This window comes from Lemur catta, chromosome 1 (assembly GCF_020740605.2).
Source record: "Lemur catta isolate mLemCat1 chromosome 1, mLemCat1.pri, whole genome shotgun sequence".
Lineage (NCBI taxonomy): Eukaryota > Metazoa > Chordata > Mammalia > Primates > Lemuridae > Lemur > Lemur catta.
The window spans coordinates 224,978,912-224,992,715 of NC_059128.1; the positions used below are offsets into that span (position 1 = coordinate 224,978,912).

Sequence of the window (13,804 nt, forward strand, 5' to 3'; positions counted from 1 at the left end):
CTTGGATGGATTCCAAGGGCATTTTACTGAGTAAAAGCCGGTGATCTCAAAAGCTGACACATTGTATGATTCCATTTATACACCATTCTCAAAAGAAAATTTGTCATGATGGAGAATAAATCAGTGGTTGCCAGGAGTTAGGGCGGGGGAAAGTTGTGACTATAAAAGGTAGTGTGAGGAAATTACGTGTATGTGTGTGAGAGAGAGATGGAACAGTTCAGTACCCTGATTCTGGTTGTGGTTACAAGTGATAAATTTCACAAAACTACACACACACACACACACACACACACAAAGTGCACGTAAAAACAGGTGAAACTCAAAATAGGGTCTACAGTTTAGATAATAGCATTGCACCAGTGTCAATTTGCCTGTTTTGATCGTGTACTCTGGTTATGTAAGATGTTACTGGGGAAAGCTGGATAAAGGGCACTCGGGAACTCTCTGTACTCTTTTTGCAACTTCTTGTGAGTCTTAAATCATTTCAAAATAAAAATTTTTTTGAGAAAAAGAAACTACAGGGATTTCTGGTGAAAGCTAAATTAGAAAGCACTGCTTGACATCATGCTAAGCTGAGGAAGTGGAAAGCTCACTGCCGGTGAGGTGAGAAAGGAGGAAGGAGAAGCTGTAGAACGTAGCCCAGGCCTGCTAGCCTCCCTGCTGTCCGACTGGTCACTCCTTGCCCGGGGAAGGGGAAGAGTGAGTGCTGGGCTGGAGAAGGAGGTGGAAGCTTCCTTCCCAGCAGCCTCCCACGTGGAGAGAGGGGGAGGAAAAATCTTTCCTCAATAGGCCTAGGAGGTGTAATAGAGAGAAGGGGATAAGGGTTCCTCCTTACAGTGTTCATAAAAGTTTCAGTATGTGAACAATGAAAGATTAAATGGTATAAGAACTCAGGCTCTCGGATCAAACCCCACCTCCAGTCCCAGCTCCGTCACTGACTAGTCATGTGGCTTGATCACTCTATTGAACCTTGCTAAACCCTGTTTCGCTGTTTAAAATCAGGAGTAATGATACGACTTATCTCAGAATGCTGTGAAGATTACATAAGATAGTGTATGCAGAGCACTTAGCAACTGCTTAGCACATATTAAATACATAATCAATGTCAGCTACTCTTTTTAATATTGTTCTATCATTACCAGTATTCTAAAAAGTAAAAAAAAATTACATGCAGATGATTCTGACTATAATATATATATTTTTTTGAAAACAGAGTCTCACTCTGTCACCAAGGCTAGAGTGCAGTGGCATCATCGTAGCTCGCTGCAGCCTCAAACTCCTGGGCTGAAGTGATCCTTCTGCCTTAGCCTCTCGAGTAGCTAGGACTATAGGTGTGCACCACCAAACCTGGCTAATTTTTAAATTTTTTGTAGGGACAGGGTCTGTGTTGCTCAGGCTGGTCTTGAACTTCTGGCCTCAAGTGATCCTCTCACCTCTCCCTCCTAAAGTGCTGAGATTTTAGGTGTGAGCCACCACATCCAGCCTATAATGTAATTTTGATGATTCAAAGGGTCTTCGGGATCCTTCAGTACTTTTCCAAATCATAAAATCAGCACTTAGTCCCTATAGGTGTAAATACAATTTAACTTAAAACATTAATAAGTTGTTACTTTCTATTACATGTCTCTTATGTGCTTTGCACTTGGCATACATTATCTCTAACCTTCATAGCACGCAGGATAAAAATTATTTTCCCCATTTTCCGATGAAGAAACTGCTTCAGTGTGGTTAGGCAAATCACCCAACATGCATAGCTAGTAAAATCTAAGCAGTCTGATTTCAAAACCCACACTCTTTCCACTATACCATGTCACCTCAGTATTAGTCTATGAAAGATGCTTACACACGCGCACACACACACACACACACACACACGATTAGTTCTTTTTACATCAAATTACAGGGCAGACTATACAACTGCTGTCACAGCCTGGAGCAGGCACTTCCAGGCCATTGTGGGGGCCAAGACTTAGAGACACTAGACAATGACAGAAATCAAGAACCCAAAGCCGATTATAGCAAGAATTCAGTCTGGAAGTTCCAGCAAGTGGGTAAATCCAGGAGGCATGATGGGAACTGTGCCAAGGTCCAAGGTCCAAGCCAGCCATCGGAATCTGAAGGGGCAGGCGAAACCCAGCAGAAGGCACTGCGGGCTCTGTGCACCCCAGAGGACTCGAGACTGCCTCTCTGTCTCCTCTTGATGACACTGCCAGCTAAACAGGGCCTTTGTGGATCCTTGGCTGAGGAAGCAGGTGAAAACCCTTGGCCTACCAGCACTACCACAGAATATTAGAAACCAGGCCCCAGGCAGAGGTTCATTAATCATTAGGATGGAAAAAGGGTCCCGGGCAGCTGGGGTGTAATAGTGCAAGTGAAGGAACACTGGAGGAAACCAGGAGTCAGTACATCTGGATTAACTGTCCCAATGTGGTCGCTGTCTGGCTGTAAAACCACATGCAAGTTCCTTCATCCTAAAACAAAGGAGATTCACATCACCATTTTCAAGCTGCGTTCCTGAGCACGCTGAGACTCCAGTCCTGCCCTAGGGAACTGTGGGGGCACAGAGGTGGGGAGCAGGCAAGTCCTGCCTTTACAGCATCTTCCTTTGATCTCTTCCATGTGCTGAACCCTCCAATTCTAATGATGTATCCAGTTTAGCAAACATTTAAGAAGTTTCTAGTAGGTTCAGGGCCTCAGAGAAGGTGCTGATGGGAACAGTGCTGATTAAAACCCAGTCCCAGCACTGCGAATTCCCAGATTCTGGCCTGGTGGGGAATGGTTCTAGCAGCTGCAGTTGTTCAGAATTCCTCTCTGGTTCCAAGGTACACCAAGGCCCAGTGTTCTCCTGCCACTAACCTGAGGATGAGAAAGGGGGAAAGGAAACCTCCCCAGTATAGCAGGCAGTCTTTCATGCCTCAGAGGGATCCATTTACATGTCACCTGGTAGCTGATAATATTCTGGTTTAGCAGAGACTCCTGGTGATTGGATGGTTCTAGGGCCAACTGTGCTCGTGCTTTATGCCCTACTTAAAATCAGGGCATCTGCTCTGCCCTTTTGGAATAGCTACAAGTCTCCTGCTAGGAATTGCTCAAGTCCTTTTCCTGCAGCTAAAAGGAGAAAGGAAGTTGAAATCACTGCCTTATAAATTACAGCACATGTTGTAACCCTAGGGTCTGAGGTTTTAGGAGAAAAGAGGATTTGTGTGTGTTTCTGGTGTTTTCCCCGTAGCATTTAAAAGCACATTTAAAATAGATCACAATTGCATGAGATATGGCAAAAATATATATGGAAACTTATTGTTTAAAAAATCAGTGTGGAATGTAGACATAATACTCCTAAGAAAAGCCACACAAGCTTCCTTTCCACTAAGGGTACCCTTTGGGGTTTTTTCCCCCTCTTCATCGCCAGCTTATCTGGAATTTATCAGTATGTTTTTCACTTCCTAAACTTGGGCCATTATAATGAGGTAATGGTCATTTGGTCTTATGTCTAAATTTCCATATTTCAGCTTTTTAATAGTTGTAAGGATGCATTTTAAGTTGATCCTTAGGCCTGTTTATAGTCCAATCGAACTATGAATTCTGAAATTTGTACATGTCAATTTATATGTATATTCACATATTAATATCTATAATAGACATACATGCATATACATAGACTTTGTTAAATAGCCCACTACATACTGAGAAAACAACTTTAATATTAAATTAGAATGTTATTCTATTTTAAAATAAGAAAAGAAAGAATAAGAAAATTGTATCTGCAGTGAAAAGATTAGAAACCAAGGGGTGAATGTCTTAATGAGCTGAGGGCAGACATGATATCTCAATTGCCTTCCTATCTCCAGTTCTTAATACCTTGGCAAGTAGATATTTAGGAATTGTTGAATTCACGTTTGACACGTAGAGGTCATTAAAGAGATAACTAATAAAGCGTGAGAATACTGAAGTCATCTGCTAAAGGGGAATTGGGGGGCAGGAAATTTAGCAAGTTTTCTTTTGCACTTAATAGCTAACTAAATATTTTGTTTGTTTGATTGGTTGATTGATTGGGATGTAAATTCTACTGCATCTCTGGTAACCAGGTCAGCCTGCTGTTCCTGGTTAAGGAAGAGAGGCAGAAACGCAAAGTGTGACTGGCTTATTAATGAGCCGGGGTTGGGGAAAGAAACTGGCCTCTGGGATAACTTGAGAAGGGAAGAGCTAGAAGGGACCTTCCATTTAACCAGGTCCCACCGCTGCTAACCATCCAGCTATTCCGTGGGCGGAATGTCTTTGTTCTTCCACGTGCTTTCCACCTTCAGCAGCTGTGGCCTGAACTGACAGGACGGGGGGAGGGAACTCACTCTCAAGCACTAGAGGAAAGCAAGCGAATTTAGAGAGGCCAGGCCCACCCAGGACAAGAGGTAGTGCTGAGTGTTTTGGCTCATGACAAAACAATTTACTAGCTTCAAGGATGTAAAAAGAAGGCATGCTTCCTAGCCCAGCTGCAAACAGCAACTCAGTCCAAGATCAGCAGATTTTCTGAAGCCCGGGAGTGGGATGCATGTGTTAACCTCTGATGCAGATGTCCGCTGAGAGTCTGTAATCTGTGTGGCCATGAAGATGAGTTCTCATCCATCAATTGCTCGACATGGGCTGTCATCATATCTCTGGGCCTGCATGGCCCTCTACACATGATGTAAGAGACATATTGGAAAAAGAACTTCCTGGGGGAATTCTCCAGGAAGAAGTCAGCCAATGGAAAGGAATCTTTTGCATGGCCTGATCTTATTGGAGACAAGTAAACATATATGTGCATGTGCGTATGTGAATATACACTGCCCCAAATGCTGCACTTTCCTAGAAACAAAGAAAATGAGAGAGCAAAAAGCTTCACAAGCATCCTGTTAGGATCCTTTCTCTCATTTATTTTTAGACTCTTTTCAGCACTATGCTGAGAGGGGAAGCAAAGGAAGGGCTCACCCAGACAGCAAAGTTTTTTAGTGAGGGTTTAGGGTGTGGAGATTTGCTAAGTGGTCAAAAAAAACCCAGTGACTGTGGAAGTCCACAGCACTCAAAGCCCCCACCCCCGAGGATATCTCTGGCTCTTTTGCATCCAGTAATGTCAGGGAATTCTCAGCCATTCCAGGAGGGACCGCGGGGATCCCCCTGAAACCACTACCGTTACCCAGAATGTACCGCTTTTGTCTTAATGCACAGGCGTTGAACCAGCTCATGACCCTCTCTCTGCCTCTCAGGCATCTCTGGTACTATAGAGCCATTTGGCACACCTGCCTAGCCCTCGTCCTTCCATCTAACAGAGGAGTGCTTTGCCAGGGAAAAATGAGACTAGGGAAGAGGACAAGAAAAGCAAGAAAAGACTAGGCTTCCAGTTCCATTAAAAATTCATTCATTCATTCATTCAACAAATAGTTATGCAACACTTATCATTTTCCAAAGACTGGGCTAGGGGCTGGGTTATAGGCAAATAAACAGCTTGGCTTTTGAGGAGTAAAAACTGTCATGGGACTAACATAGAAAGGTGGTAATATAACATAATAATTGTATAGATGCACATAGACCCAGGGGTGTTATAGGGACATAGAGGAAGCACTAGACCTAGACTGAGGGCATCATCCACACAGATACGTGCTGTCATTTCTTTGAATCCAATGAGTTGAGTTACTCACTAAGAGAATATGAAGAAATACCTCATAGAACAAATAAAAAGATTGGTGGCACAGTAAGCTTGTGTGATTGATGTTGGAGACCATCGATTTTGGTGGCAACGATCTGCAAAGTTGTATAATTTTCTCTTGCAGCACTTGGCTGCCTGGATGTAAAAGCAGATGATGGATTGTAATTCTGATCTGAGTTTTACTGGGCAGATGCTGCAGAAGGGCTTTTTTGGAAAGGGAATTGGGTGTTATTGAGATCAGCAGTTCTGATGACAAACCAGAGGTTTGAAACTCGGTAGAGAAAGGAAGAGACTGATAGACTGTGGGGAAACAAAAAACCAAGTAACTAGAGATGTAGGCTGTAAGCTGTCAATAAGGAAGTGAGTTAGGAGTGAGCACATGAGAGAGTTGGACGCTAGGAGACTCCTTCGTCCACTCCTCAAGTGTTTGTTGAGTGCCTCCAATGTCGAGGTAGAGTTCTAGTGCTGGGAGTACATCATGAATAATCCTAATTGGAAGGAGAAGACAATAAACAACAACAATAATAATATACAAGTCAATTATTTAATATATTAAAAGTTTTGAGTACTATGGTGGGATAGAGAAGGAGAGAATAGAGCAGGATAAGAAGGATTGAGAATTCTGGGGGAATAGTATAATTTTAAATTGGCTTGTCATCACAGCCCTGCTTGAGAAAGTGACATTTGAACCAGAAATCAAGCGAGAAAGAGAATGAGCCATGCAGACATGTGGATTGAAATATTCCAGGCAGAGAGAACAGCCACTTCAAAGCCTTGAAGTATCTGAGTACCTGGCATTTTCAAGCAACAGCAGGGATGCCATGTGGCTGGAGTGGAGTGGACATGAGGAAGAAGTAGGAAATGAGGTAGTGAAATAACAGGGACCAAATCAGTAAGTTTTGTAGACCCTGGTAAAGACTGGCTTTTCCTCTCAAAAATGGAGAGCCATTGTGGGGTTTTGAGCAGAGAAGTGACATGATCTGATTTATCTTTAATGGATCACACTGGCTGCTATGTTGAAAATAGACCTTCAGGAAGTTCCAGGGTAGAAGCAGGGAGACCAGCTAGGAGGCTGTTGCAATAATCCAAATGAGAAATGCAAAGTAAGACTTTGATCAGGTGGTGGCAGCAGAGGTGGTGAGAAGTAGTTGGATTATTTCAAGCATAGAGCCAACAAGATTTCACAACACATCAAATGTGGGTGGTGAGCTACAGTTAGGATGACTCCAGGGTTTTTTGATCCAAGCAAACAGAAAGACGGACTTGACTTGCCATTATCTGAATGGGGGAAGAATGTGGGAAGTTGAAGGAGAGGACTAGGGGTTACATTTTGGACAGATTGTAGTCAAAGAGTGGGATATTCGTGTTCATTCCTGAGGTGGATCCATTCTGAATGATCCTGAGACCCAGGGTGTAACCCGGCCATGGGCATCTCTCTGAAGTGGAATAAAGTGAAGTCATTACGATTAAAGAATTTAGAACTCTGAAGGTTGAAAGGTTAATGAATTCTCCTAGGATAGTCTATTATGTTGTGGCCTAGGCAAGAGGGGAAGGAGCAGGGCTAGCCCTTACCATAGAGAGTTGAAATGCAAATGGCTAGATGTCACATTAATATTAGTTTGAGGTGTGCAGAATTTGAATTGGGTTCAGATTGATTAACACATTAGAAATAAGCACGACAGCAAAAGATCAGATTTGCTGAAACACATCAGATAATATGATAAAGCTGTTTGGAGGGTTTTTTTTAAGATAGATTTATAATCCCATTGTAGCATGGATCAAAAACAGTGGATTGAAAATAAATTTTCACAATTTAAATCTTAATTATTTTATTAAAAATATTTTTAGAAAGACATTCATATTTAGTTTTAGATATGTTAAAACCCAGTATCAATTCATGCAGCATTTTAGAAAGCATGGTCCTGTGACGTCTTAGGAAAGTTTTCTGTTGGTCACAGCACACCAAGAAGTACCTTCTGCCCCACTTTCAGGCCGTGTTTCCAAACTCAATAACCTCCAAGTTCAGAAACCAATACTTGATAAAGATTTTTAAAACATAATAGCGTTGAGCTGGTGGATGACACTGAAGTGTCTGAAGGCCGGGTGGGGTGGCTCACGCCTGTAATCCTAGCACTCTGGGAGGCCGAGGGGGGAGGATCGCTTGAGCTCAGGAGTTTGAGACCAGCCTGAGCAAGAGCTAGACCCTGTCTCTACTAAGAAAATAGAAAAAAAATTAGCCAGTCAATTAAAAAAAAACAGAAACAAAAAATTAGCTGGGTGTGGTGGCTCGTGCCTGTAGTCCCAGCTATTAGGGAGGCTGAGGCAGGAGGATCACTTGAGTCCAGGAGTTTGAGGTTGCTGTGAGCTAGGCTGATGCGATGGCACTCACTGTAGTCTGGGCAACAAAGCGAGACTCTGTCTCAAAAAAGAAAAAAAGTGTCTGAATTCACTGAAGACTATTGAAATGATAATCCAGGGTTATACAGGGTCTGCAGCTGTAGATGGGTATTTATCTAGATGTACTGAGACCTTACTTGAGAATAGAAAAATCAAGAACGCTCTTGCCTTACATTTCCAGTCAATAAATGAAGAGGAGGTGATAATGAAATAAATATATAATACTTTAAAAAAAAAAAACTCACCTTGTTTCTGACTGCTGCTAACCCAATCCAGGCTTTTAATGTTTTACAAATGGAACACAAGTAATCTAGATGGTACTGGCTATTTATAATTAAGTATAGAATACTTAAATCTACTTTCTTTGTGGAAATTATGTGTGTTTGTGGCTGATTAAAACATTCAGCTCTGCAGGCATTATCTTTTAGTTCAATAGAAAAATATAAATGACATTGGTGGTTGAATTCCTACCAAAGTGGTGAAGACATTCTCCAGACATATATAATTCACCTGCTGAATTGGAGATGATTCACCTTTCAGTGACTTCACAGGTGTTAACATGGCCAAACAAAATAGGGAAATCATCTTTTATTCATTTTTTTCCCCAAGGCAAGTTTTCAGTAAAATTGTTCAGGAAAAATATCAAAATATACATATATAAGTCCATAACATGTCGATTTGAACAATGAATTAACATCAACATCTGAGATGTGAAGGCTATGTAATGTATATTTTGTCAAAAATTGCTAAATTGAGCTCCCTCTAACTAAATCAGAAAGGGAAGAAATTCTAAGTCAGGATTTCATGCGGTACTGCATCACTCAAAGAAAACCTGATTGCACAGTGGTGTTCAAATAAAATGGATCCAAGACGAATTAAGAGAGAAACTTACCCATCAGTGATCTAGACAAAATAGATACATGGCTGTGAAACCCAGGCAGTTGCTTGGTGAGGAGGTCACCGTAAGATATTCATGGCTTATGTGCAGGAACATGGTAGTGGCCATGGGGAAGAATGGCCTTGGATATTGGTCTTGCAGGAGCCCACTCCCTGGTTTTGCCACTGCCCAGGCTTCTGACTGCACGGAATCACCAGTCCCAGGTCAGCAGTGCCCTCTGTTCTAAATCAGTGTCAGCACTGCTCTCTTTAATGTGTTACTTTTCTTTAAAAAAAAAATGCTTTGTGATGCTACTGGTTAGCCTCGTTCTTACTTCCATAGTTAATATTCACCACATATTTTCCTTTCTTATGTGGAGAAACCAAGGAGGAGCACTCCCTGCAAGTCCACAGTTTGAAGGCATTGAGACTGAGGAGGCAAACCTGAGTGAATAAGTGGATGGTACAATAGAGCTTACATTTTGATACAAGAGACTTAAGGAAAGCAATAGAAAATTGTTCTGTATACATGTAGCTCTTTTGCTAAGTGATAAAGGTGTATTAGAACAGGATGTATCAGAACAGAAAAAAAAAAAACCAGGTGTTACAGAGAGCTGAAGGTTACACCAAAAGTCTGAAAAGTAATATTTTTGCACCACCTTAGAGTTTGCCAAGAGTTTTGGCACACACCTCATTTGATCCTCACAATAACCTGTGGGGTAGATACGAAAGATATTATCTCCGTTTTACAGATGAGGAAACAGACCTGTTTCCTCATCAGATGGGCTCAAAGTTACCCAGCTGCGAGTGGCAGAGCTAGTATTCCCACCTGTCACACCCAACTCCAGTTCCATTTCTCCTAACATGACTGTATCCTGGATAAACACACTGGCAGGAATGGAGAGTTAGAGAAAACTCAGAAGGACTTTGAAATAAGAAGTGAGAGAACTTGGCAATTGATTGTGTATATCTGATAAAGAAACAGAAGAAGGAAAAGGTGATTCCTAGGTTTCTAAAACGTGGAAGAGGAAGAGGGTGAGATTATAATACCAGCAGTTAATGTTTGCAACATGCCTGCCATGTGCCAAGCACTGCCATATTGCCTCACTAAATCCTCATAATTCTTTGGGGAGTAATGAGGGGAGGTAATATTATTATTATTTTCATTTTACAAAGGGTGTACATAAAAGTTGTTCTCCTTTTTAGAAAGAGAGAAAAAAAATCTTCTTTCTGAGATGAGGTTAAGCTCAACTGGACACATTGGCCTATGGTGACAGTACTTGTGGCCTGAGCCCTGGGGCGGTTGTTTAGTCTTCTTGTGTGTATGGAGGTATTGCACTACCAGCCACCAAGTAACCAAACTGGGCCCCTGGTGGTTACGACATTTGCAAACCCAGCACTGTCAAACTGGGTTTAGTGCCTCCTAGCTACTTTGCCTGTCATTAAAATAGGCTGCACTAAGTGGATGGTTTTGCCTTGGTCCCGGCCTTTAAGGTAGTTGGCCAAGCGATCAAGAGATATAGATAAGAATGCTTTCCTCCTTAGTTATTATTTAACAATAAAAGTGTAACAAACATATCCCTGCTATATAATCATCAAATGACTATTAGTAAAAATGTTGCATTTATGCAGAGTATACTATTTAGATCAAAATTCTTAAATATAATCGCATTCCTTCTTGATATTTGTTACTTTTAATTAATCATTATCAGTCACTGCCCAGCATAAGCCCAGTTTTCCCCTTAGCTTAACCAGTTCACCTCCTGAAACTCTGTTGCTGTCCGGGGTTTGTCTGAGACCCTGATCATCCGTGTCTCCCTCTCACCTTCAAACTGCTCTCTAACCTCATTTAAAACTACTTGGGAAAGACCCTTCCCTAATTTCCTGCTTCGGATCCCTGCTTGCTCCTTCTCTCCTGGTCAAATACAGAGAGGAAAACAATTTATGTATAAGGTGAATAGTGTATGAAGAAAATCCCAAGCCCCTTTCCAAATAGCAGTTTACCTTACAGCTCATTTCTAAAGGCTCCAAACTGACTCTCTGGGTATCTACCTGCTGGTTATTTATTCACTCGGCTGCATGTAGCAGTCCCTTAGCACCCACAGACTTCATGCATAAAACTCTAACTCTGGTGCCACCTGTTTGTAGGTAGTCAGCCTTCTTTTAAAAGACTTGAAGTTACACAAGCAAGAAGTGCCAGAATTTCATTCTTTTTGAAAATAAACTTAAAGTAATCATAAGTTTTCACAGGGCTATAAAGTGGTTTCTTCCCAAGGGCCCTTCCTTCACTCAGAGGCTGCACTGGAGACTGTGCTGGTGGGGAAGCTTTGATCTTACAGGTCACTGGCCCCAGGGCAAAGGGCCCTGGCTGTGTCCTTCTTCCTGATCCCCTCTAGGATTGTGAAGATGTCCAGTCCCAACCTGAACATTGTGACTTTACTGGGCAGTTGTCTGACTTATAGCAGTGCTTACCTCTTTGGGATTCAAGATGTTTCAGTGGGGAGCTCAATGGAAACTCTCATTCAGGTAGGTCAAATTTTTAAATTTGGTTTTGAATATAATGTTAAAATTTTGATGATTTTTTTTAAAGTATCTAATCAAAGGTAAAAGTTTTGATGATTTTTTAAGCCAGCTGCTCCTGTGGGTGGGGGTTAGCTTTATCCTTGGTGTGGGTACTTTTAGAGGCAATCCCTGGAACACTTAGTGAGGCCCAGCTTCCACCCACTGCCTTCTTGTGGAAACAAGGCTTTGCAGATCAGAGTGTCTGGAGAACCAACAAAGGTTCCTCCTCGTGACTCTTGCTTCTGTCCCCTTCTACCTGTAGACAAGACTGTCCATGCTATGCATCGGGACCTCCCTTGTGTTTGGCCCCATTCTGGGGAAGACCTGGCGACTCTACAAGGTGTTTACCCAGAGGGTCCCGGACAAGAGAGTGGTGAGTAGGCAGCAAGTTCACATGTGTGGTTGCAGATGGCAGCTCCACTATTGATTAAAAGCTAGAAAAGTGCGTGCAGATTTCTGGGCCTAGCTCCTTTTAGGACATCTAAGTTCTTGCTCCTCACTTGAAACCCTGGAGTTGTGCAGCCTCATAAAGCCCCAGGCCTGGAGGACTGGGGGTCAGTGCTGCTGGAGAACAGGTCTTTGAACCTGGGCTCTGCTCACGTGGGTGTGTGAGCTGGCTAAAACCTGGTGCTGGGTGAGGGAGAACAAGATGCCCAGAGAGACTGTTGCTTGGGACAGAGGTGAGCTGGAAGTAGAGGGAGAGAGGGAGAGTGATTGCAGAGAAGCTATAACAAGTAAACAGAGTTATTTCCCTCTCTGGAGTCTAATTCTTTTCTATGTAGAAGGCAGTTCTCTGTACTGACAAGGTGTGTCTAGGGCAGTGAGCAAGGAAGAGTATACCCATTCAGCAGATTGAATCAACCCTAGAAGTTATGTGGCAGCCAGATCACCTCTGTGGTCCCCAACCCCCAGGCCATAGCCCAGTACTGGTCCGTGGCCTGTTAGGAACTGGGCTGTGCATCACCGCCTGAGCTCCCCACCTCCACCCCTCATCCCCATGGAAAAATAGCCTTCCATAGCACTTATGACCGGGCCACACAGCAGGAGGTGAGCGGCGGGCCAGCAAGTGAAGCTTCATCCATGAAACCAGTCCCTGGTGCCAAAAAGGTTGAGGACCGCTAAATGTCCCCGATATCAGGCATCAACTTAGCTACTTTCTCCCATTTTACCAGGTTCCCTGATAGGACTGGCCAAACCTCAACACCTGACCATCAGCGAGTGTCTTTGGCTGCATGCCCAGAGGTTGCCCAGACCTAATCTATCATTCAGTTGGTGTTTACTTCTCTGGAATGATGGGGTTGTTTTTTTTAAGCAAATGTTGTTGAATCATGGGGTATACTTACCAAAAGCTCAGCTCTGCATAACCATATGGATGAAGAAGATTGTCTAAAAGGACAAAAAAATTCATCCATCCCTCTGGAACACTGATTGCTTTTTTAAGAAAAATAACTTTTTTGAGGTATAATTGACATGCAATGAACTATACATATTTAAAGTATATGATTTGATAAATTTTGACATGCATATACATCCATGAAACATGGTGTATAATGAACATACCCATCATCCCCAAAAGATTCCTTGTGCCCCTTTGTTATCTTCTTCTCCTGTCCAATCCTTACGTCCCCCTTCCTGACCTCAGGAAACCATTGATTTGCTTTCTGCCACTATAGACTAGTTTTCATGGTTTTACATAAATGGAATAATACAGTATGTATTCTTTTTTTGGTTTATTTGGCTTATTTTAGTCACATAATTATTTTATGAATATTATAATTATTCATACATGTTCTGTGCACCAGTAGTTAGTGCTGAGTAGCATTCCAATGTGTAGACACATTTGCATATCTGTTCAACCTGTTGATGGATGTTTGGGTTGTTTCCAGTTTGAGCCATTAAAAATAAAGTTTCTATGAACATTTATTTACAAGTCTTTGTGTAGACATATGCTTTCATTTCTCTTGGAAAAAATGGTAAGTGTATATTTAACTTTTTAAGAAACTGCCAGACTGTTTTCCAAAGTGGTTGTACCATTCTGTTAATACATTCCTACCAGCAGTGCATAAGAGTCCATATCCTATACATCCTTGCCAACATTCGATTTGGTCAGTCTTTTTCATTTTAGCTATTCTAATAGATACATGTAGTAGTATCCCATTGAGGTTTTAATTTGCATTTCCCTAATACAATGTTAAGCATCTTTTCTTATGCTTATTTGCCATCTATATATCTTCTCTGGTGAAGTGACTATTCAAATCTTTCACCCATTTTTTTAAATTGGATTTTTTT

The 13,804-nt window shown here is 42.0% G+C and overlaps 1 protein-coding gene across 2 annotated transcripts in view; it reads left to right on the forward strand.

The window, feature by feature from the left end:
• Positions 1–13,804, forward strand: part of GPR156 (G protein-coupled receptor 156) — a 56,669-nt gene that overhangs the window by 23,354 nt on the left and 19,511 nt on the right. For both annotated transcript variants that reach the window (XM_045556961.1, XM_045556968.1), the window contains exons 3-4: positions 11,350–11,479; positions 11,778–11,888. In XM_045556961.1, the coding sequence (XP_045412917.1) occupies positions 11,350–11,479; positions 11,778–11,888 (241 nt within the window). The remainder of the gene's footprint in view (positions 1–11,349; positions 11,480–11,777; positions 11,889–13,804) is intronic.